This window comes from Macrobrachium nipponense, chromosome 2, assembly GCF_015104395.2.
Source record: "Macrobrachium nipponense isolate FS-2020 chromosome 2, ASM1510439v2, whole genome shotgun sequence".
Lineage (NCBI taxonomy): Eukaryota > Metazoa > Arthropoda > Malacostraca > Decapoda > Palaemonidae > Macrobrachium > Macrobrachium nipponense.
In genome coordinates this window covers 107,800,669-107,827,582 of record NC_087201.1, presented here as the reverse complement: position 1 = coordinate 107,827,582, position 26,914 = coordinate 107,800,669, and the positions used below count along the sequence as shown (strand labels likewise).

At 36.4% G+C, this 26,914-nt stretch overlaps 1 protein-coding gene across 1 annotated transcript; it reads right to left on the bottom strand.

The window, feature by feature from the left end:
• Positions 1–26,829, bottom strand: LOC135221491 (uncharacterized). The gene is made up of 4 exons (XM_064259233.1): positions 26,622–26,829; positions 4,438–4,576; positions 1,294–1,465; positions 1–1,117 (listed from the first exon to the last, which is right to left on the bottom strand). The coding sequence occupies exons 1-4, from the start codon at positions 26,818–26,820 to the stop codon at positions 920–922; spliced, it is 708 nt and encodes a 235-aa protein (XP_064115303.1). The 5' UTR covers positions 26,821–26,829; the 3' UTR covers positions 1–919.
• Between the last annotated feature and the right edge of the window lie 85 nt (positions 26,830–26,914).

The following is a 26,914-nucleotide window of genomic DNA, read 5'->3' as shown; positions in this document are numbered from 1 at the left end:
TTACAATTCCTGTATTAAACTTTCTGTAATGTATTCCAGAGGAAATTTGAACACCGACCGAGCTAGCGATGTCATCTTAACATAGTGATATTAATTCACCTATACTTAACAGGATTTATAACTTTAAAGATGGAGGGGCGGATTTCTGGGATATTTTCTTGAACGTCATTCTATATCTTATTCTATATTGCTATAGCTCCCTTTCGTGGAACAAACTCTGTCAATATATAAGCATTTAGTTAAACGAAAGTGTCAAGATATTTAGTAGCTAAATTATATCGTCCACGTAATTTACTACATGAGAGTTTTTGATTTCTAGTTTTCTCTCTAAAATCAAACTGTTCACGGAGGGGAATATATTCATAATCATTTGCAGTTTCTTTTGTCTCTCCTCCTCCTCATCCTCCTGCTTATTCTTCTTTCCATCATTTCTATGATTTTCTTCATTTACATTTGAAAATTGATTGCATTCACCTTCAGTCAATCGGTCGGTTTCTTTCTCCTTTGATTATTTCGCTGGAGATATGATGATGTCACGTCGTCCCAGAGGACATGTGGTTGCGTCCCTTCGAAGACAAAAACATCTCGTTTGTGGACCATCCGTGTGACAGACAAATAAAAACAACTAATTAGGATATATTCACATATGGCCACATTTAAGGGGACAATGCAGATATGAAAAGAGAAAGACTTTTAGGTGAAGAGATGACTTCATGCAAGTATGAACTTTATCGATATTAACTCTCGGGACACTCGCTGTTGCGTTTGCAATACGATTATAATAACTATGTTATTATTTCGATGTTAAGTTTCACCTACGAGTTCATCGCAAGATAAGTAGAGAGAGAGAGAGAGAGAGAGAGAGAGAGAGAGAGAGAGAGAGAGAGAGAGAGAGAGAGAGAGAGAGAGAGAGAGATTTTCAAATGCTCAATGCAAGGACCTCCAAGTCGCACAAATAGAAGTTGGTAGAGATCATACTTTGCACGCTGACGAATCTTCCCAAAATGCCGTCTGGGTGGGAGAAGAGATACCGATTGGTCCTGTTGAAGGTAGGGCGACTTCCAAACAGCTGGTAGGAGGTGAAGTTTCCGGACTCCTGCTGCTGTCCAATCCTCACCTATTGAGAATAAGGTTGTGGAGAAGGAGAATGATCGGAATGGCATGCGGAGATAAAATTTGACTTGAAATATCTTAAAGTACATCTAAATATTTCATGTTTATAATTGTACAGTAATGTTAAACAAACCTCTGTTGTGAATAAGTAATTACTTAAACTTCATTTTTAGGTCTTACCTCAATTCTTGATATAGGGTTATTAGTGCATGGGCCCAGGTCAACCATGAAGATCTTTCTCGCTGTCCCAATGTCAACCAGGAACCAAGGATTGCTTATGGAGTAAGTCATTAGGCCGCAGTATGTGTCGTTTCGGCAGTTATTGTCGTCCACTACATTTTTACTTCCACGCCTGTGGTACATGAGGAAATGTTTTGGCCACATATCTATTTATGCCAGCGACCGCGGCTTCAGTTGTGTGTTCACAGATCAAGTCTCAAAGTGTAAGTGATTGTTTAGAGGTTGACAAAGACACTTGTAATAACTGATGTGGAAATGGGCACTCGTTCGTGTTGAACTGATGTGTGTGTATAGTTGGACTTAAATGAAAGAATGTATCTGTGTAATTGCAAAAAAAAAAATGTAGTGTGCAACAACGTAGAGGTAATATATATACACATGCATACACACACACACACACACACATTCCATGGGCGACGCTGAATGAAGCATAAAATATGATTTGGAAGGTGGAATCCGCTAATGGAGACGCCGTGGCAGGGTCGTGCAGTGCTCAGTTCAAGTTTGCTAACCGAGGATCGCCCTGAAATACACTTATTTTTCACTCTCCTTTGCCTTTCTTACTTTCATTGTCCCTATCAACTTCCGCATTCATATCAACAACAAAATTTTTGTTTTATAAGCGAAACACTTTCATTTCGCTGGAGAGTCCTTTTGTGGTCCATAGCACTCTGTAACACTCATATTGAACTGTTTTGATTTAAATCTTTCCAGAAAGAATGGAATTCCCACTGCTCTCCGGTCAGTCAGCGCCTTTTCCGCATTTGTTTTGTAGCTCATACCGACTCTTTTACCAATTCTGTCTATTCTTCATGAATAAATACTGATATCTCTTTTGCTTTTCCTTTGTAATTTGATTCACAGACATTTCAGACTGGTGTCTGATTGAATTTTCAAAATATTTTTTTTTCGTCTGTCACTGTCCTCCAATTCGACTGGGTGGTATTTATAGTGTGGGGTTCCGGGTTGCCTCCTGCCCCCTTAGGAGTCCATCACTTTTCTTACTATGTGCGCCGTTTCTAGGATCACACTCCTCTGCATTAGTCCTGGAGCTACTTCAGCCTCTAGTTTTTCCAGATTCCTTTTCAGGGATCTTGGGATCGTGCCTGGTGTTCCTATGATTACGGGTACAATTTCCACTGGCATATCCCATATCCTTCTTATTTCTATTTTCAGGTCTTGATACTTATAAATTTTTTCCCTTTCTTTCTCTTCAACTCTGGTGTCCCATGGTATTGCGACATCAATGAGTGATACGTTCTTCTCGATTTTGTCAATCAACGTCACGTCTGGTCTATTTGCACGTATCACCCTATCTGTTCAGATACCATAGTCCCAGAGAGTGTGCGGACAATTTTTCGAAAAACCTTTATTCGTAAGGCAATTGTTCGAAAAGTTTTTTTTTTTTTTTTTTTGAAAACCAAATATTCGAAAACAATACTTCGAATGTGTAATTGTTCGAATTTACAATTGATCGAAATAACAAATATTCGAATAAGCAGTTTTTCGAAATGAATATTGTTCGAATTCATGAGTAACGTCGACTTGTTGAAAAAAGCTCGACGGCAGTTTTGTATGTTAGCACTTTCTCTCTCTCTCTCTCTCTCTCTCTCTCTCTCTCTCTCTCTCTCTCTCTCTCTCTCAAAGTGTAGTTATTCGAGAAACAACTCAATCGCATTGTTTGTATTTTAATTACCTTAAAACAGCTTATCGCATTATTTGTATTCTATTTACCTTAAATAAAAAATAAATTAACATAAAAATAAACCGTTAACAAATCTTTAAAAGCTTAAAGTTCCCATTGTTATTTTGGACGGTTTCCCATTTAGTAGAGAAGCTCTTAAACCCTGTGATGGCTGAGTTCGTTCAAAGTGAACAAGGAAAGCCCATGTTATTAGTGAATGGACATTTATTTGTTAAAGACAAGCAAATGCAAGATAAAATTTGTAAATTACTGTAAATGTCGCGCTATAACAGTAAAAGATGTTACCGTTTCTAAAGAACATAATCATGCAGGTGATCCAACTGGCGTAGAAGTGCGGAGATTTACTGAAAAAGTGAAAGACGACGCAAAAGGTACACGTGATTCCCCTCATTATATAATTGCAAATGCATCTTCGGATCTTAGCGCATCTGGAGCTCAGGGATTGCCAACTGTCAACAGTATTAAGCGCTCAATTAGAAGGGTTCGCTTAGAAGAAAATTGTGGACTACACCCTATCATAGGAAGGATATAGTATTCCCAGTCGAGTAGTATATTTGGACTTTCAAGAATGAAGATTTTCTTCTTTTTGATTCGGGTCAGGAAGAAGAGAGTTTTCAGTCAAAATTCGAATGCTATTATAGCATTGGCATTTATCCCAGAAGAAAGATTCATTGAAACTTTTGAAAATTTAGTAGAAGAGTTATCTTCACCAGAATTACTTCCGGTAACAGATTATTTTGAAGATAAATTGTGCAAAGATATGTTAAGGAAACTAATAAATTTAAACTAAATTAATCGTTTATTAACATCAATCATATTATCCTACATGGTTAGATAAAGTATGTTTTAGATTCGAACTATTCATTTCGAAAAACTGCTTATTCGAATATTTTGTATTTCGAACAATTGTAAATTCGAACAAATTTGGTTTTCTAAAAAACACTTTTCGAACAATTGCCTTTCGAATAATGGGTTTTCGAAAAATTGTCCGCAAATCGTCCCAGAGGATCTTTGCCTGATCGTTTTCTATCACTCCTTCAGGTTGGCGCTCGTACAACTTATTGCTGCAAGATAGCTGGTGTCTCTTGCACAGGCTTCAGTGGAGGGTTATTATTATTATTATTATTATTATTATTATTATTATTATTATTATTATTATTATTATTATTCGGATGAACCCTAATCATATAGAACAAGACCGCAGGCGCCGTTGATTTGAGACTCAAGCTTCCAAAGAATATGGTGTTCATTCGAAAGACGTAACAGAAGGTAATGGGAAATACAGGAGGAAGGGATCAGTTATTATAAAAACAGATCAGCTAATAATAATGATAATGATGAAACAGGAGAAGCAGCAAAGGACTCCAATGAATACTCACGAAGGGTAAGAAGGATTGCTGTAAGTCGGTTTGTTTTTGGCTACATTGACAAGATTCATGAACACAGATGACGGAGCCACTTGCCCATTGCCGTTCTGCTTTGAGAAGTAATTGCATCCCTCCAGGGCGCATGTTTGATCTGCAATACAAGAAATAATTGTTATGACGAATAACTCGGCTTTCCTGAAATTCATACATTCGCTGCGTTTGTGTCTAACCAGATTCCGTGCGAATTCTCTTAGGTGAATTTTGTCAACAATGATAATTAATGCATATTGCCAAGAAATACATGAAAATTCATATGAGAGGGTTTAAGATAAAAAATGAGCAGTGGCAAACAGAAAGGGCAGTATACAAATACGCAATCACGCACACAAATGCATAAAGAATACAGATATATAGTATAAATTCTGCACTCGACAGGTATATGTACGGTAGAGCCGAATGGTCTTAAATGTCAACTGGAAGTCGTTGGTGGGTACTGTCGGGTGTTCGAGTTACTGAGTTACCAAACGATTTATCACTTAAAATTTTCCTTTGGTGATGGTGATATTCGTGAAGTACTGTGAACTGGATATTAAACGACAATTTTAACTTTATTATATATATATATATATATATATATATATATATATATATATATATATATATATACCGGGTGTTGTGTTTTGAAATTAAGAGCCCCCCCCCCACCATTCCACAGAACAAATGGAAAGTTATGAAGAAGGCAATGATGGTTTACCTATCAATGATTTTATGCGGACTCAATATGATAACTCGCAATGGGGACATCAATTCCCAAGGTGTATATCCCTAGATTTGACATTTTATTTAGACTTCTGAATGAATATAACCCTCTTTACACGCACGCACTCATATATATATATATATATATATATATATATATATAAATGTATATGTATATATATATATATAGTTATATATATATATAAAGATATATACATATATCATATAAATTATATATATATCATATATATGTATGTTTGATAAATATAGAGTGAGAGCTTTCATATATATATATATATATATATATATATATATATATTATATATATATATATATATATATATATATATATATATATATATACATACATACATACGCGTAAGGTGCTGAACGTGCTTTCTTCTGATTAGGTAAAAGAGTTTAGTAATGTTTAAGACAGTTTTCTATGCATGGGGCCGTTTCCTTGAATCAGAAGTTGAATTATGAATGCAAATACACCGTTTATATATATATACTATATATATATATATATATTATATATATATATATATATATATATATATTATATATTATATATATATATAGAGAGAGAGAGAGAGAGAGAGAGAGAGAGAGAGAGAGAGATGAACAAAGTTACAGCCACGAAAGAAAATGGAAACACTGTAGTGCCAAGTACTTTCGTCTTATTATCAAGACATGGTCACAGCAACTAAAGATATACAGAAGCAAGGACCTACTATATATACGGTGGTACAAGTCACAAGGGAATACGAATAGGTATTGAGGTCTCGCAGAGCGTTCAACAGATTAAAATCAAAATCTACTTATTCGTAATCTTCCTTATTCTATCTTTCAATGCTTTAGGGAACATATGTTTTATTACAGTTCAAAGAAGATAGTCCTTGACATACATTAAAAATTTTCACCCAGGTTAACCGAATCAAAACAAATTCTAACAAGTTCCTTGAAATAGTTTCGTTACAACGTGACAATATTTGGCATAATTAGTCTGACCTGTTCTTACAGAGTATTTGAGTTGTTTTAGTCTGGTGTTCAATTCTTTACTGGTCTGACCTAAGTAAAATAAATCACAATCCAAACATGGAATTTTTTATAAGCATGTTTTTTTACGGTACTAAATGTGAAGGATACACTTGTATTAAACAATTTTTAAAAAGTTTTTACAGCTTCGAATCCAATAAAATGTGGCACACAGAGGATGTTTGAGGCCACTTCTTTTTTTCTATCGGAAAGAATCTGTTTTGATTCGGTTATCCTTGGTGACTAATTTTAATGTAAGTCAAGGATTATTTTCTTTTGACCCGGTAATAAAACATATGTTCCAGAAGAAACTGAAAGATAGAATAAAGAGAATTACTAGTGAGTAGATTTCTATTTTAATCTGTTGATCGTTCTGTGCCCTCCCGACCTTTATGACTTGTATACATGCCATACATATGGGCCCTTGCTCCTGTATACCTTTAGTTGCTGTGAACATGTCTTGGTAAAGAGACGAAAGTACTTGGCATCTCCGGTGTTTCAATTTTCCTTCATGGCTGTAACTTTGTTGATATAATCATCACGTTTTTTTTATTTATTCGTGATATAAAATTAAACACATATAATACGTACATATGTATATACATATAATATTTATGTAATGTGAAGTAATTCAGTTGATAACAGGACCTCATCCAAAAAGGATGGTATCTTGTGATTTTTATTAAGAAAGTTACAAGCTTTCAAGGACCTTCTGTCCTCATCGTCTGGTAGTCGTAAAAAGACCAGACACATGTTCCCGCTTTATTTATTTATATTCGTCCAGGCGAGGAAATTAAAGACCTTGTTGGTCCAATTCCAGAACTTGAACAACAAAGAAATCAGGGTAATATAATATGTAATGTTATATTATACTATATTATATTATAATGTAATTGAAACCTTTTCATAATGTTCACAGTTTTAATGAATTGGAGTTTCGTGATGTTTACAGGTGAACTTATGATTTTTTCATATATGCACGCATTGATTGGGGAATCTACTCTGTCATAATGCTCAGAAAATGTCTTTAATATTTTCTTGAAAGACTTGACATTTTCGGTCACTCCTAATTTCAAGAGGGAGCCTATTGTAGAAGCCTGAGGCTACATAATGAAGGGTTTAAAACCACTATTGGAAATGTATCACGGCTTATCTGACACGAAACCATTTGAAGCTAGATTCGTGCTGGGTAGGTCATAGAAAATACCATATTTACTTTTAGTGATCAGGAAAAAAAAAAAAAAAATAGAGACATAAGTGTCGAGGTACACGCAAGGCAGGGATACTTGAGCATGTTCTTAACTGTCACCGATTGACTCTTCGTTTATTGACATTTTTTAATGAGGATCTACTAGACTTATTTGAACGATGAGAAAAAAAAACAACGAAGGAGAGGAAACGTATACTACCGTGGATGAATCTGAGACGAAAAGGGAATATGTCTGTGATACTGTAAATACTATGAAAATCTCATGATCGCATCAGTCACAACAGGTATGGGGAAATGCACAATGACGCTGTTATAAATGTATATTAAATTTAAGTACAAAGAGAGCTTTCGAAAACTTGCTTGAGTCTTCTGCTTAATCAGATTAAGGAGAAGAATCCAACAGGTTCTCGGAAGCTTTCGTTTTATATACATTTTTCTTATATATTTGCCACCACATCATGAAGGATTTCTTCGCCAATGGTGTTGTATTAAGGCGAAAATATTTCGTGTTAGTCTTAACATGAGTTGTACTGTAAAGCATTCTTTTCCCCAGTAGAATAACTGATCACTCATCTTTGAGAACAGTCACGCAAGGAGAATGTTTTCCTTCAGTTTATTATAGTAAGGTCCTTGAGCTGGCCAAGACCTTGAGCGCTGTATTGTCTGGCCTTTTTGGTCTTCAAGAACGCAAATGAAATTGTAAAGGATACATGACATTCTATTGTGACTTAGTGTGGTCTTCAAGACTTCTAAGCAGCGTAGGAAAGATTCAATACCCCAACTTATGTTTTAGCACTTCTTGTGTGCACATAAACTAATATAGGTACAAAGGAGTCTCAGATTCAGGAATATTCCTGAACGAATAAAACTGATACTCTATTATGAGAAAGCAAGTATCAACAATCCCAAGTTTATAGAATAAGTGTCTTCATAACATGCGACGGTTATTGGAGATTCTCAGTACATTTAACTCAAGTAGATGTTAGAAAGGAGTAAAGTATCACTTGTTTTTTCATTATCTCAGTTTGTTCGCGTTTTTACAAAAAAAAAAAAAAAAAAAAAAAATGTTAACCTGTGGCATAATTATATTTCTCCAACTGACTCTGTAACCAGTCAATTATATTATGGGCTGATCTAGGATCAAGAGCCCGTGCTAGCATAACGCCAGCTAAATCATTCGTAGTCCGTTTTTTCTCTCTCAGTTTGTATCCATCTTAGATTTCATTATACTCTCTAATACTGAGTGGCTGGTGCTTTTGTGAAAAATGTATAATTATGAAATTTTTGGTTCCTGTGATGAAATCGCCGATCAAAGTCATAAGCCGAATGAAATGATATTTTTTATGTCAATGACGAGTTATGTCTATTGTTCGATGTCTGAGGAGAGAGGTATAGATGTATAAAGGATTCGGCAGCCAGTAATTCAAGGAAAGTGTAGCTATAAAAAGAAGGCCCTCTCTTTATAGTTACACCTATCTTGAATTATTGCCTGCTGTAGCCTTTGTACTTCCACCTCTCTCCCCAGACATCGAACATTATATAAAAAAACCTATCATTGTCATAAGAAATATATTCCTTTTTTTATTCGGCCTATGACATCGAACATTATATAAAAAAAGCTATCATTGTCATAAGAAATATATTCCTTTTTTTATTCGGCCTATGACTTTCATCGGTGAGTTTTATCACAATTAAAGAGAAATTTAGTATCGGGTTTGATCCGTGATCTTTGTATGAATGAGTCTTTGCTACGTTCGCGTCTGAGCAAATAGTTGAAGCCACAGTGGCCCAAGCCCCTATGGGGCCCCAAGCAGGATTGGATTTGGTGACCCCCTGCCCCTTATCACTACCACCACCACCACCGCCACTTGTTCTTGAGTACTAGATCATTTCCTGTACTATCAAGGCGTCACAAACCATATAGGAATGGCAAATTCACAGTATAGCCCAGTATTATTTGTTCTGTTTATATTTCAGAGTGGCGTGTGGCGTATTGAACTTGTATTTGTAAATAACGGAACAACTCAACAGACAAGACGCTACTTTTACAACGAAACAAGTTAAACAGTTTAATTGTTATATTTGGAAAAATAGAGCAATTGTGTAAAGATGCAATTTTCCTTTACCAATAAAACCAAATAACATAATTGTATCTTCTTACATAAAAAAATAGCAGCTGTAAAAGTAAATAAATATATAAATTACTTGAAAAAAATACTTGAATATGCGCCGAATTAATCTTGACTTCACGTTATTCAAATGGATTTGCAGTTGCACCAGGGAGTAGCCTACATACTAAATAGAGGCCAGACCTCGGTGGCGGCTCGTGGCCAATTTTATTGGATAACTGGATATTGTTTTCTTTATTTTTCAATAGTCTGTATTTTATTGATTCAATTTTGCTTATTTCATTTGGACGAATTTAATATTTTCCAAGCGTTCCTGGGAAGCCACCTCAATGCATTGGGACTTCAAGCAGCTGCTTACTTCGCTGATGCCTTTGGCCGGCTGCAGATTCCCGAACTGTAACCTAGTTTCGGACTTTCCCTGCAAAAATGTGACGCCATATCTTAAAATTTTACCACAGAATCTTCTTGAACATAATCTCATTATGCTCATTATGTTTCCCACGCGCAAATTAGTCGGCAAGCATGTTTTTGAACTAACATAACCTACCTAACCTTCCGTAACCTAGGGGCATGGCAAAAAACCGGGGCTGGTGCAATGCTATAGTAGATTCACATTAACCGTGCATTTGCTGTCTAGGCCTTTGCCTTACGACGCTCCTGATTGGCTGTCGATAAGCCAATGACAGGGATGGAAACTCCCAGTCTCTCTCGAGAGTTCACATAGGCAGGATGTATGTTCCATCTCTCCTGAAGTATACGTCTTTCAGGAGAGGTGGAACATACATCCTGCCTATGCGAACTCTCGCGAGAGACTGAGAGTTTCCAGTCCTGTTACTGGCTTATCAACAGCCAATCAGGAGCGTCGTAAGGGACTGGCCTAGACATCAAATGCACGGTTGATGTGAACCTACTATAGTAGACACCTCGAGAATTTGGGGGCCTTCTGTGGTGGCAGGCAATCTTACTTTTCCTAAAGAATAGTGAGTCACGCAAAAGTTCATTGTGTATGCTATGGAGGACTTCCTAATTCTCACTCGTCCTTGTTAATACTATCTTCATTGTCACGTTTTAATTTTGTAGCGCATCATTACGTTCACTTTTCACACAGTAAAAGTGTAATCATGATTATAAAACACAGAGAAGCTGTAATCATATTTTTCAACATTTAATTTCACTGCTTTCGTCTCTACCGATTCTTCATTTCTCTTGGTAGTCTTCTCATTTTGAAATGATTTTACATATTGTAATTCATGCAATTATTAGATTATTTCACGGTAAATGTCGAAACAAATGTATTCCTATCCATTTTTTTCTAACCAATATGAAGTAACATCATTGTTGCAACACATTCGTTGAAAAAAGAAAAAAATTATAAAGGTAACTTCATCTTAGTAACTTCAGACTCAGAATTTTTTTGCTTGTTTAGTGTCCTACAAATTTCATAAGGTAAACTGAAGCTAAAGGAATTAAAAATAAAAAACTTGCCAGTTTCTTGATCGTTATGTATTCACAAAAACACAATGACTAAAGCCAACTGCTTCTAAGTAAGTATTCTCTGCTTCACGCGGATTCTGTTTTTTGTGAGCATTTATTTTTTTATTACTTCACCCATCCATAATTTGTTACTCCGTTCATTTTACTAAACTAAACTTTCAAATTAACACAATTTGCACAAACTGACCACCCGCCACTTCTCTACCCCAGCACTTTTCTTTTTCACCTCATTGACAAATACTTCACAAGTACACGGTTCGGAGAAGCTCTCGGTTAAGCATAATCCAAAATACATCCTTCAGACGAAAATAGTGAATTTTTAGTTTTCTGGAAAAGCAGTCTATTGAAATGGCTTTGTCTGCCTGTCCGCACTTTTTCTGTCCGCCTCAGGTCTTAAAACCTACTGAGGCTAGAGGGCTGAAAATTGGTATATTGATCATCCACCCTCCAATCATCAAACTTACCAAATTGCAGCTCTCTAGCTTCATTAGTTTTCATTTGATTCAAGGTTAAAGTTAACTATATTCGTGCATCTGGCACCGCTATAGGTGCCATAGCGGTGACAACATGATCTTGCATCGAAAGCGTAAAAATGGCATTTTTGGACCAAACTTTAGGCACAGCAACAGTGCACCAATGGAACATTTCTTCAAAATCAACATAAAAAGGACACTTTTCGGCCATATTTTCTAGTCTACTCATAGTCCCTCCGTGTGGGGATCAGTGCCGTCAGTGCACCTCAAGTGGTGCACTGTTGGCATTACTTGTGGGTCTTTGCAGAGTCCTTTCGCCCCTAGCTGCAACCTCTTTCATTCCTTTTGCTGTACCTCAGTTCAAATTCTTTCTTCCATCTGACTTTCCACCAATTGCGCAACTGCGAGGTTTTCCTCCTGTTACACCTTTCAAACCTTCTTACTGTCAATTTCCTTTTCAGCGCTGAATGACCTCATAGGTATACCTTGGCCTTTGGCCTCAATTCTATTTTCTTATATTATGTTCTACTCAAAGTCCCAGTGTGGCAATGCAACATATTTTTATGGATCAGAGTTATGAAAGCTCATCTGTTCCAAGATGGTCAAACTGATAATCTTGAACACGTGCTTGTTTGCTTGTTTGGCATCCTGCTGAAGGACCATCAAGAAATAAAAACTAATTGTTAAATAAAGGTATTATCATAGCAGTAATCCCGACACTTTAAGAACCTCAATTTATATTTTTCTTCTACTAACCACACCGACACCGACCCTGAGAGGCACTAAAACCTTTTGCACAGCGTTTTGCAAAACATTTAAGGTAATGAAATTGTCATTTAACACAAAAGCAACACAACGTAAGGCCAATTTTCACGAGGACGTGAAAATGAGGCCACATGTTGGAATCCATTAACTACACAGAGAAGTAAATATTAAATATGTTTACCAATTTCGTTTTGATCTCATCGTTTTCTGAGCATAAATTCATTATCATTTACTAACATTTACCAGATGTATTCCTGATACCTTTTTTTATTAAGATATGGCAAATTCGCAGCGAGGTCTGAATCTCCTTCAAATGTATATGTAATGATTCTTGAAATAACTGATAGAATCAGAAATAAACTGATGATTTATGAAAAGCAAAAAAAAAAAGACGAAAAAAAATTCTTTGTTCACTCAACATTAATAGTAGATCGCTTACAGGTAGAAGTGTCCTTTTGGGAAGGGTATAGATGAGCCACACTACAGTAAAACATGTTATAAACACGATTCTGTTTATAGCACACTCAAAAAAACCAAATTGCATACAAGTTACCGATTTCTTTGCAGCCCTAACCCGTGCTTCATAAACCGTAAAGAATTTGCCTCACACTCGTTCTCGACTTACGGTCACTCACCTTTTTCCAGTCTATCTATGATCTATTCATATTATATATATATATATATATATATATATATATATATATATATATATATATATATATGAAAAGTTTCCGAAGTGTGTTTATGACTTGTTAAAAAAAAAAAAAAAAAAAAAAAAAAAAAAAAAAAAAAAAAGTCCTCCTTCCTCAAAGTCCGAGGGCATCAGGGTGCTTGATTTGAGCATGATCCGAAAGTTCGACCCACGAAAATTCCACCCATGAAAATTTCTACCAGAAAATTTTAGCCACGAAAATTCCACCCATGAAAAATTCCACCCACGAAAATTCCACCCATGAAAAATTCCACCCACGAAAATTCCACCCATGAAAAATTCCACCCACGAAAATTCCACCCATGAAAATTTCAGCCATGAACATTCCACCCATGAAAAATTCCACCCACGAAAATTCCACCCATGAAAAATTCCACCCACGAAAAATCCACCCATGAAAATTTCAGCCACGAAAATTCCCCCCCTCCGAAAATTTTATCTAATAAAATTTTCTCTTCCTCAGTCTCTCTTTCCCCCTCTTTCTGTTTTATCAAATTAAACAGCCATCATCGTTAAACAACCATCATCATTAAGCAACCACTATCTTTACAGAAGTGTATTTAAAATATTGTTTACTTAATTTAAATAGTTGTCTTCTTTAATGTTTTCATTGGAGAGACCTTCATAAAATAACGAGAGCCTTTTCTTGTTTAGTATATTTATTGAAGCCATTTTACGTTTTGAATATTTACAATGGCCTTAAAGTTTATTAGAAGTGAGAAGAGAAAGAAGAATTTGTGAGACGAGGAAAACTTTGTATACGAGAAGCACCGAGATAATCCCTCAAAAACGAAAACATATTGGCGATGCAAATTATTTTATCAAGGCTGCAAGGCTCTTACTCACACGCATTGTTATTGTAATGAGCCTACATTGCTGTATGGTTTGGGTAAGCATACTGATGCCGCTACACAAGCAGCTAATGAAGCACGGGTTGCTGTGAGTGCTATGCGTGATACAGCATATGGAGGATGTGGATCATCGACCAGAGGTATAATTGCAGGTGCCACTCAGCCATTAGACGAGAATGGAAAATCACTGCTACAAAATGTGTACTGCCTTTCCCGTAATATTCAGAACTGGAGACGAACTACTTTAGGGATTCTTTCTCTTCCGACATCTCGCACAGGATATGAAATTACAGATCTTATACGTAAATATCTTCCTGATAGATCACTTTTCTTAGCGTATGATAGTGGTATAGAGGACTCGGACCGTATTTTAACATTTGCAACGGAAGCGGGATTGGATGATCTATCAGCAAATAAAATTTGGTCCTGTGATGGAACGTTTAAAGCTACTCCAAATCTCTGGACCCAGCAGCTATTCACGATCCATTTCGTTGTCAAAGGAAGGTGTTTCCCTCGAGTTTTTGCACTGTTGCCTAATAAACAAGAGGCCACCTACAGAAGACAACCAATGCAATGTATCATGGATTTTGAATTATCTTTGCACAACTCCTTCACATCAGTGTTTGTAAGTGCTGATATATCAGGGTGTTTATTTCATTTAGGTCAGTCCTGCTGGTGTAAGATTTGTGAACTAGGTAAGAAGGTTCAGTGGTTTAGTGCTTTGGCATTTCTACCCGTCCACGATGTTGTTGATGGTTTTGAACTAATTTCCGATGAATTTATTTTTTATTTTGAACAGACTTATGTTTGTGTTCAACGTGGTTAGAGGAACGGAGACGAAGAGTTGAGCCTCTTTTCCTTATCGAAATGTGGAATGTACATGAATGAACTCTAAATGCCATTCCAAGGATGAACAATCATGTGGGAAGTTTTAATAGTGCTCTAAGAGCTTTGCTAACAAGTATCCATCCAAATTCCAAATTTGTGGGCACTTTGCACTTCACTCCAAAAATAGGAGGCTCTTACACAAACTAAAATTATTCATTTAAGACGAGGAGACGCCGCTAAAAAAATAATAAAAAAATAGAAGTCTGTAAATTAAAGACTGATACATCTCTTAGAAAATTATGAACCATCACGCAATATCGAATTTTTAAAAGTTATAGCATATAACTTGCATGAATAAAATTTTATGTTTGTTTCTGTTTATGTTATCATTTAATACAGGTTGAATTAAGAACTGATTTACGCTAATCAAAATGCATTAAAATTTTTAAGTATAATTTTGCGTTTTTTATATTCTCAACTCATTCAAAATTAAAATTGTTTTATATTATCAGTGTTTTTATATATTCAACTTCTTTTTTACATTACCTGTGTTTCTATTTCTCACATTTCCCATTTATAAAATAAATCTTTTTTGGGTGGAAATTTCGTGGGTGAAATTTTCTGGGAGAAATTTTCGAGGGTGGAATTTTCGTCGACCGTCGAGTCATTAAACATTTGAGGCGACACTTTTCAAAAGGGAGGAGATGCTGAGAATCTTTGGAAACAGAATGATGTCGGAGTTTGTCTTTCAGACTTAAATGAAATATCAAAATCTCTAAATGCTGAACACATTCCATATAAATGATACACTCACTATTTACATCAGATGAATTGTTAAAGATTTATATATCTATCAAGCGATTTTTGATAGATATATAAATCAAGGCAGTTGTCAAGGTCCTTGGTATCAATCCTTAAACTAAATCAAAATAAAAACTTGTCTTCCAGCAAAGCACACTTTCTGGTACATTAGGCAATTCTCTCTCCTACTTTAATTTATTGCGATTTTACGAATTACAAATATGCTTAGACTACCGTTTCTTTGTTGAACTTTATGAAAAGAAACCTATTAGTTGGGTCTTAATCAATACTTAACACGCAGCGATTCCTGTCACAAACTATTCAAACGCTCCAGAATTATTCTGTTCTATTTCGTTCTGGAAGGTTAAGAAACTGCAATTCAATCACTACAATTTATCACTACAAATCACTAGAGGGCAAAGATAATTTTGCTATAAATGTTTTTCTGCGGATTCATGTGATGACTCGCAATGGGACATAATTCTCAAGATTTATGTCCCTTTATTTGATATTTTCTTTGGACTTTTGAATGCATATGACTTATACCATATTGTGCTTCTCAGTTATCGATAGAAGGATCCACAGTAATATTCTTGTTAGCTAGACGAAATATATTTGTATAAACATTTACAATGCTTAAAGCTTTCGTCCATCCTTCTGAGGACTTGATCACTAAAGGATGGACGAAAGCTTTAAGCTTTGTAAATATTTATACAAATATATTTAGTCTAGCTAGAATAGAGTGTGCGAGAGCTTTCAGTCTATCATCTGTATATATGAAAATGGATGTATGTATGTGTGTGTGTGTATGTGCATGTTTCACATACGCTCTGAAAAGCATTGAGCAATTTAACCAAACTTGGTATACATACTACGTACCATCTGGGAATGAACACTTTGGGGTTAAGACATCACTGGCACTAAGGAGGGTGGTGTGTGGGAAGGGGGGAAATGTAAAAATTACAGAAAACAACAGATAATAGTGTCTAGTCCATAGTTTTTGAGGTCACCGAGGTAAAAAGTGACACTCCCGATGCCCTTCAAGTCCAAGTTCAGCCCCGATTGGGAGAGGGGGTGAGAAGGGCGTGAGAAGGGGGCAACATGTAAAAATAATTGAAAGCAACAGATATTATTGTCTAATCCATAGATGTCGAGGTCGCTGAGATGAATAGTGACACTTCCGATCCCCTTCAAGTCCAAGTTCTACCCTAATAGGAAGGGGGGAATGAGAATGGGTGGGAATGGGTTGACATGTAAAAATAACCTAAGACAACAGGTATTGGTGTCTAATCCCTAGTTTTTGAGGTCGCCGTGAGGAATAGTGACCCTCTCAATGCCCTTCTAAGTCCAAGTTCAGCCACAATAGGGAAGGGGGTGGGAAGGGGTGACGTGTAAAAATAACCGAAAACGACAGATATTAGTGTCTAATCCATAGTGCACATACACACACACACGCACACACACACACACACACACATATATATATATATATATATATATATATATATATATATATATATATATATAGATATATATATGTATGTATAGGTATAAAACTCATCATGCACAAGATGCTAAACATGCTGCCTTCTAAGTAGGTAGCAGAGTTTAGTAATGCCTAGGTAATTTTCTACACATGGGGGTCTTTCCTCATATCAGCAGTTAAACTATGAATGCAGATATCTCCTAATAATTTTACTTTTGTTCAGTATCTATATTTACTTTTACTGGATGGCATTGCTCCTAAGTATGTGAAATATTCAACTTCATTAATACTATTACCATGTCGTGTTATTTTGTCCCTTTGTGCATTGTCATTATTACTTCTGTTTTTCTTATTATTTATTTTGTGTCCCATCTGTCTTGATATTTGATACGTTCTGTGGTCAGGCTTCCCTCGTTTCTCTGATCTAAACCTTCTCTTCCATCTCCGACCACTTTTTTTATTGTAAAATCTAGAATAGTAAACAACAAAGGCCAAATAACTTCCCCTTTAGTACCCCACTATCAATTGCAAATTCTCTTGACAAAACCTCAACAATATTAACTTTGCATCTAATTCATAGAATTTCAATTAACTTTGCATGTTTAACAATAATGCCATAGCGACGCAAGACCTTCCATAATATTGGTCTTTGGACTCATGATTATTTAAGGAACAAATTAAACCATTTTTTAGTGTAATCTTAGGACATTGTTAAAAATACATTTAATATCCTTGAGCTTTACAGGGACTATTGACATCGTCAGATTCCTCATAAAGCTTGATGATTTTAAGTGGTTTTGGTTTAATGTTAAAACATAAAATCATACTCTCGAGAAAAGCGTTTTATCTAATCCACAACTTTAAAGTTCGTGATTTTTATTTATAGCTTTCACTTGCTATATATAGGGCAATCTTTACCATCACTGAATCATCAGATTCTGGATGATTAACTCTTTAAGCTAAGGGAATATTTATTATAAAATAAATGTTTATTGAAATTTTTTTAAATAATACATTTAAAGTATGTGTGGCAGAATGCCATTTCTTTCCTCCATTCTTTATTCCTTTCATTACAATTTCTATACTTCTTTCACTATACCAGCTTTTGTTTTGCCTAACCTATCTATCGGTCTATCTATTGTTCCTTTGTTATTAGCTTCTGATCGTGCTGCAAAATTTTCTTGACTGTTCACTTGTTCAGATCTGATGAACACCCGTCCGTCTGGGGATCCTTCAGGGAATATTCTCTTAACATGGGCCTTTAATCCTCGTTTGCAAAGTCGGCCAGAGCTGCCGCAAATAATATAGACGATTGCTGGCGGTGTTTAGAAGCTCAAGTTTGGTATTATATGTCTTGGGAGGAGGTGACTTGTTATTTTAGTCCTGTTCTTAAGATTAGTGTCTCATCTTGTTGTGCTTATATTTAACAAAGGATAGCAGTTGAGAGAGGGACGGTAGAATTCTAGAGTGGTGTCCCTCTGGTTATGCACACTAGTAAAAAATACACTATCACAATTTCTAGTAAAGTGTAATCTAATGATTTATTTTTCATATTCTCCACGTTTTTCATAATGATATTATAAATGTACTTTTCGCTTTGTTAATTCAGCCTGCCAGCAACCCCTGGGTATATTCTTAGTTAGTTAATAGGAATGAACGAATGAATCGCGGGATTTAGGGGATGAAGCCAAGTACAGGGAAACTTTTAGGTGCCTGACGATTGAGAAAACGTGGAAAGGATCTGGAGTAGTTGGATTTCCAGGCAAAAGAAATCCAGACGTTGAATGAGATGAAGCTTGAGAATCCAGATTTGAAACTGGGAGAAACGCCACAGTAATAATGACCAAGCTTAGACAGCAAGACAAGAAATGAAGAGGGAAAGGATATACAGCAAAAGGCTAAAATGTGGGTTCAGCTAGTGGCTGGAAGAATGATGCAAATACCCATTAGTGATGCCTACAGCGCTCTGTGTGAGATACACTGACACTCGAGCCGGTATACTCTACTAATTTTGATATATCAGCTCTTTCTAGGACCTCCTTCCAAGGCTAACTCTAGGAGAAAAAACTTGCAGAGAGACCGGCTTGCAGTTTCTGATTGACATTTAAATGAGTGTGCCTTTGTCCTAAGAATGTGAGAAAAAATCCCATGTATTCTCGATTTCCACGACTCTTTGAATTTATATCATAACTGGTTTGTAGTTTACCAAAATATATGTAAACTACACGGACACACACACACACACACACACACACACACACACACATATATATATATATATATATATATATATATATATATATATATATATATATAGATATATATATTATTGTAATTATATTCTTATGATATAAAGAAAATTGCCTACTGCAGATGCCAACTACCCTGGAAAGTTCCCGAAACTTCGAGCTACTGGAAAAATAGATTCGATGCTGCCGTCAGCGTAGATATGAGTAATCCCGGGCTGCAAATGATGATTAAGCCTAACTTGTAATAGGTGGCAGTTACCCTAACGAACGAGCAGGTTGCCAATTTTCTCCATTAAAATACCGACTTCCATCTGAAGAGAGCTGTTCATATACAGCTACCAGATCACATTGCAGCAAATTGCATTTGTAAGCTGTATAACGGAAGCCAAGAAATGTACATATTATTATTTCGACAAACCACCAATAAAGTCATAGGTCGAGTGCGCCTGAGAATATTATGTATATGAAGGGATCAAGATAATAAACGAAAAGTACAAAGATCAAAAGAGGGAACTGGGAAAAGGTCCCACAGTTGCACTAAGAAGTAATAGTTAGAGAGACTGAAGAAAGACAGCAGGAATGAAGGAAAAGTAAAAGGCCAAATAGGGGGCTCAGCTAGAGATTGAGGGTACGCTGCAAATACACTTTAGCAATAGCTACAGATGGCAATACTTCCTGCGTGAGCAACGCGCTGGGAAAGAAATCGGTGGCACGTCCAGCAAAGAGCTAATACCTACAACTATACAAAAGTAGAGAGATCAAGTGCTCTAATTAATGCCTTACACGCCATACCTGGAATAACTGTAAAACTAGATTGAACAGGATGTGATAATGAGAGTTAATGTACCATCGACCGGTCAGCCATTAAATGTGGCGTAGCATGCTAATCGGCCCAACTATACCCTATTCTACTGCCAAGACCATTATGGCCGAGACAGTGTGAGAGCATGGAAGTGGGACTACATGCCGACAAGAAACAAAGAACTGCTACCCTTATTCCCCCTGATCCCTTCCTAGTCCCCAAAATCTTGTTTTAAAAAAACATTATGGAACTTCGTCGAGGGGGAGAAATAAAGGAGAGAACTGTGGGACTTCCGTGAAAATGTCCCACTAAATAGTAATTTGTCATGAAGTCAATTATTTTAAAAGATGAGTGCTGTTTCAGCAAGCATTATTTTATTGTTCAATTTTTATGTAGGACGTCATTTTATTATTAGTTAGTGTAGACAGAATGAAATAAACTCCAGTAATTCTAGTGAATTCAAATAATTATCAATTATTCAGACAACCGCTTCATGCTTTTCTGTAGACGAAAGTTTATAACAGACAATTTTATTGTTATTGTTTACAAATGATATAGTAGTTAATCTCTATCTCTCTCTCTCTCTCTCTCTCTCATCCGTTACACCTCTGACCTGGTAAGCATAGCTGTTGTATCGATTATTAGCTTTTATTCTTTCTCATTACTATGACAGTATCATGTTTTTTTATTACTTATCGGTGGCTTCTCTCTCTCTCTCTCTCTCTCTCTCTCTCTCTCTCTCTCTCTCTCTCTCTCTCTCAAAAAGAATTATAATTATAAGCAGTTCTGAACACGCTTAGTGGAAATGTTCATTGATCGCTGTGAAGTTGTTTATTGAAATTTTACCATGGCGTGTTTTCGACTAGAATTTCGAAAGTTTAATTTTTTTCTCTTGTTTATGCCCTTATTCATGTTCATGAGTGATTCCCAAAAGGGCAGGACTAGAAACTAGTACAACGAACAGCAAACTGCAGTCATCCACTGGAGGAGTATTGGTTCTTCATTGTGTAGTTCAAAGAGCGTCCCCGTTACTTGTTCTTGGAACATTTGCTGAAAACTGAACGCCCCTTACAATTACCTGCTTCTCTTTCACTGTGTAGAGTTTTGGTTAAGTGTTTCGCCTGTTTGTAGGTAAAATGCAGAATTTTCTCCTTACTTCATGGGTAACATTTGTAATTTTACCGTTCGCGTGGGCGCATGTAGCATGGAGTTCTTCATTCATCGATTTTAATTTGAACCCAGCTTCCGCTCAAGGGAAGAGGAACATTTTTGTAGTGTAGAATTTTTTCTTAGACAATTAAGGTGAACTTCCTTCTCATGCCAAGAAACATGGACCTCGATTGACTTGAACAATGAATTTGAAACTATGAACACTATCAGTAGTATTCGTTTCTTAGCCCTAATGATTTTTCTTTTCGCTTTTCAGGTTTAGCATAACTCAGTCATTTAGTTTCAAGCATTCCTTAGTACGTAATGGAGAGGAACGACCCCTTCAGCGACCTTCAAGAAGACAAGGGATCCTGCGGTAAGTACCCATAGGTTTATGAATATCAGCAGAAAGTAACAATGACGAAATTGCTATTCGAATGTAGCTGGAGGTTGCCGCGTGACTGATTTTCGCATTGTTAATCTGGCCATGCACGTACGCGACTGGAACGCTGATTTCATAGCGACTGGTTATGGTCTTTTTTCTTAACTGCATTTCCTTAGGTAATGTATGGTAAAAAGATTAAACGCCGCAATGTTGTCCCTTTAAAATGCTCAGTTTGTTCTACGTACTTGATCATGGGGATGGGGAGATCTTTTGAACACCAATCCTTAGGAGACTGTGTTCCATGATTGTGTACCCTTGAAGTGTAATTGGTTGCAGTCTCATTACCTCAGAAGCTACGTTTGCTTAATTAAAGATGCAGCCTAGTAAATTATTTAAGCCAAGAAATATGTTGCCGATATTACTCAGTTACTCTAAGATGCGACTTGAAGGGTTTAAGACCCCTCATAATCTAAGAGTACGATTTAAGAAAGCTCTTAATTGTAATCTTCATATTGACCGAATTTCTTTAGCCATGTTACATAATACAACTCAGTGAAACACATTACCTGATTTATATTATTTGATTAGTGAATGCAGCTTGCTAGTGTAAGTAGGCTTTATCACGACGTTCGTGTAGTGCCAAGTATGTCAGGGTAACCTAATGTTGAAAGGTTACAGATGTTGTGTAAATGTACATTAATACATTGGTACTTATTTGAAAAATGATCTATACGTACTTGAAACGAAGGCTGTATTTGACCTTGATTTACGCGCTGATTTAATGCTAGGTTAAACTCGTCAGTTTGTAGCAATACTTGCTCTTTTGTGCTTAGCTTCCACCAATCCGGCCGAGCTTTACTTCTGTCTCAACTGTTTGGGTCTGATCAGCACCCGTCCCTCTGAGACGTGAGCAGAGCACCCGTCTTAGTACAAACCTTTAACCTCCCTTGTAAGGACGGACCAGTTCAGGCGCGTTGGTTGATTTTCGGGGGAATCTTCGATTACTTTTTGTAAGAGTAGTGTCTCATTTCGTTCTGTTTTTAATTAACACGGGATGTCAGAAGAGAAAGGTCCATTACTTTTGACAGGTACATATATGTTGAGACAACAGTTTTTCGATGTGTTTTGGAGGTAACCACTCCTAAAATTTTATATGTTACAATGTATTTGATGTGGCAGTTGGAGTTTTCTTGGCCCGCCTTCTGAGGCAAACAATAAGAAGTTCGGAGCGTGTTCCCCTTGATTCCTCCGGTTTCTTTGTACATCTCTCTTTAAATATTTTAGTTTTGTTAACTATTATGTTGATTAGTTTTGAGTAACTCCCATTATGGGAATGACTCAAAAGTGAATTCAAGATACCAGCTTTTCAAGTACGGACGATATGAACCTCTGATAAGTTTCCACGCACATCTCTCTTCCTTTCTTTAGCTGTCTGTCTGTCGGTCTGTCTCAAGAAATGTGGAGATATGTCGAAAAGATAGAGTCGATTATTTTGAGGTAGTTTGGAACCGAGGGATGGAGGGAGGATGAAAAGACCGAAAAGCCTTTTTTGTAGCCTTTGTGGGGTTGAGGAGACGAATGTCAACAAAGTCCTGGATAAATGACGAGAAAGAGATATTTAAATGAAAGGACCTTGATATCCAAGAAGCATCAGAATTCATGTGAAACTGGTTAATGGGGCAATGTGTATCAGATTTTATGTGCTGTTGTACTATAAGTGTATGAAGCAGCTTACTGTTAAAGTTTCCTGTTGAGAAAGTTCATCCACGATCCAACGGTCGAAATATAATTGCGGCAGTAGCCATTGCTTTGTGTTTACTCTAGAACCCAACCAGCGTTTTTTTTAGACTTCCATAACTCTTGCGTAAATGATTTATTCCTAGATGAGGGGGCTGGAAATCTAAACTAAACAAAGATAAATTAATTGGATGGCTGTATTTAAGGGGGAAAAGGTGCAGGCATAAGCATGTCCTGTATTCAAGAAGTTGTGAGAGGTAGATGTACGGGTGGTGAAGATCCTCTATGTACTTTTTATATTTCTTCATTCCACAATGTATTGCTTCAATTTCCTCTTCCTACCTTTTTCTTGACTCTGTGACACTATCCTTAAATACTACATATTCCTCACATTCTCGTTTCACACTATGTTCTTAACCTAATCCATTTTTCATCCGACATGTTATCATTTATTATGCTTCCATATGCAATTGAATGAGACTGGAAATGGGAAAACACTGTACATTAGCTTCCTTGTAGATCTGTGAAGTAGCTGAATTTGTTAAAAGTTCTATGCTTAGGTGTGTCCAGTTGTATGTGGTAGCTGGAGGATGGGTGTCTAATTTTTTTTGCAGAAAGACTATGCTAAAAAAAAATTATGCAAAGATAATTAGAAAAAACAGAAGATAGACAGTTCCAGAATCGATAAAGACGTCACTGAAGTCCTAATGTCTCCCCTGTGCGCTGGCTCGAATCTACGAGAGGAAGAAATTATTAACTAAAAATTCCCCTTCGGTTAACGTATATTAATTCCGAGGTAGAGCGAATTGGATATCAAAGAGGAACTTATGGTTAATAGCCATTAAATCAAATGAGCCATTTCTCAAATCTGTATGTAATCCCATTATTTTACAATTTAATTTCAAAGTAGCGTCGAGGTACTTCAATGGAGAGCGCCATTTCTCCTAGATTCGACCATGCTGCCATCTGGCGGATTAGTACCGATGAGTACGTGGTCCCGTCCGCATATTTCTTAAGTCTGGAAGAGTTTAGGAATGGGTAAACTTAGGACCAATCAAAGCGCGTGGAGCTGATCCATGACGTCACAAGCCACACCTTTTAGCTACAGTCGGTAGCTAAAAGTCACAATCCCGAAGAAAAACGTCCCCATTTCATAATTTACGGCTTGTATGACCTATACATTTTAGTCAGATATATCTAAATATAATGCAACACTAATTCAACAAACAATATACACTTCAAATGAGATACAGAGTGAAATATATTAAGCGTTATTGGCTTCTCCCTCATGGTAATAGTGTTCAGTGCCTCTTAATTCCTACTTGCAAAGTCGATATTTAGTGCAAAAATAATATTTTCATTGCGAGTTGCCAAATTATATACTTGAAAATGCATATTTAATGCCATTTAGAAAGTTGCGATAACACATGGAATGAATAAAACAATATACAAGATGGTAAAATTGATGATAATGGTAAAAATGATAGTATATATGACCTGTAATTAGCACTACAGACTACAGCCAGGAGGCCAAGAAGCCAAGAACTTCGCGGCACTTCGACTCCCATCAAGAATCTTAGACTTTGAAAGTGACGATTTTAAAAGCATGGAGCATGAAACCTTTTTTCACGCGTAGTGCCTGTTGTTCCAGGCTATAAAACGGTATTATGTGCAGAACCAAAATAATAACTGCCGTATGCTTAAAAGAAATGTGGAGGATACAGTTTTGATGACATTTCTGCATCCCGTAAGGGGATAGTGCCGTCAGTACACCTCATTCGGTGCAATGTAGGCATTACTTATGGTTCTTTGCAGCGTCCCTTCGGCGCCTAGCTGCAACTACTTTCATTCATTTTACTGTTACCTCCGTTCATATTCTCTTTCTTCCATCTTATTGTCCACCATCACCTAACAATTACTTCATAGTGCAACTGCTTTGAGGTTTTCCTTCCGTAACACCTTTCAAACCTTTTTCTGTCAATTTCCGTTTCATCGCTGAATGGCCTTAGTTGCCCCAGTGAATGGCATAATGCCACAAATCTGTGTCAAAAAAAAAATCTATGCACTTAATTTAAGGCATACATTTGGCCATTGAGTGTGAGCTTGTATGAAAAAATACTAGTATACTCATATAGTACCGTTATCCCTGGATTTAATTAAATTAATACATGTTGAATATTTGCATAAAATTTTCTGTTAAAAGAGTTGGAAAAAAGGTGTCGTCTATAATTACGTTAAAGCATATCACAGTTTCAATAAATTTGTGCATCAATTCTGCTCTAGTCCAGCTTAGTAAAAAGTCTACTGTAATTCCGTAAATAGGTAGTATTCTGTACTCCTATAATTGCTAAAAGTATTACATACTAATAAAATACTCATTTTGATTGCACACAATGAACGACAAGTACGAAAGGTTTGCTGAAAATATTAAATAAATTGAATAATCTGTTAGGACCATTTCTTGCCAACATATTTAAAATATGACATTAGGAGCAGGGTATTAGATATGGCTATGAAATTTATTTATGTAATGTTTTGGGAATTTAATATCCCCTCTGAACAGACCACGGTGCCGACGAAGATAGGGCAGCTATCTACCGCTACCTATACTATGGTGCCTCCACTTGTATAAATTTGAATGGAAATTTATTCTTGTCAATTGCCATGTTCGTGGTGCGATGGGGTGAATGGCAGTTTTCTAAACGTGTGTTTGTGTGTGTGTGAGTTTGTCCATGAATTGATTAGGGCCTTCACTTAATTAATGGGGTTTTAGAATTTAGGGCTGTATATGCCTAGCTAGGCATACTTTCAATCATATATTTTCAGCTGACAAATACAAACCAAAAAGGATATTATCTAAAGATGCTGTTCCCTCAGACTAGTTCTGCCTGTCTGAGCCGACTGCTACATGATGTCACGCATAACAGATGAGCCACATAAAAAGGCAGCGCCCATGGTGCAATAGAAAATTGGTTGTAAAAAATAATAAAACGTCCCTTTCAAAAATCTTTTTTTACCAGGGGTACTTTAATAGACTAATACTACATATGGAACAGCTAAAATGCAACTATAAGTTCTCCTTTAAAGAACATTTGTATCTTAATGCATCTATTTGAATGACGGCGATATCATGGATAAAAATTCATATGTATATATATATATATATATATATATATATATATATAATATATATTATATATATATATATATATGCGTGTGTGTCCGCACGCTCGTGCATCCAGCTTTTGTAGTCGAGTGCTTCTGGTTGTATTTAAACAGAACGCATGCATTATTTGCTACACCTCTCGAGGAACCTTAAGCTTACCTTGGTAATCAAAAGCTATGCAGGCATTCTGGAAAGAAATCATGGCACAGAGGAGCGAAGAAGGCATAGTAATTGTCTGGTTATTTGTCCCAGGGAGCCATTCGTGTACCACGACAGCGGGGGGAATCTGCACCTGCCGAAAGGTCTCATTTGGTATGGCAACCAAAAGCAGTAAGAAATAGATAAGGCCGGGTCTCATGGTGAACAGATGATCTGCAAAGATAAAAAAACACTTATGTTTTCTCTTAAGGAAAACAAAAATAAAAGTACTTTGTAGCAATTTGCATTAAAGA

Bases quoted from the DNA above. Each gene is read 5' to 3' on its own strand.
- LOC135221491 (XM_064259233.1), bottom strand. From the start codon at position 26,820: ATGAGACCCGGCCTTATCTATTTCTTACTGCTTTTGGTTGCCATACCA. The intron at 4,577-26,621 runs GTAAGCTTAAGG...CTTGTATTGCAG, and splicing joins CATAGCTTTTGATTACCAAG to ATCAAACATGCGCCCTGGAG. The intron at 1,118-1,293 runs GTAAGACCTAAA...TATTCTCAATAG, and splicing joins ACCCTATATCAAGAATTGAG to GTGAGGATTGGACAGCAGCA.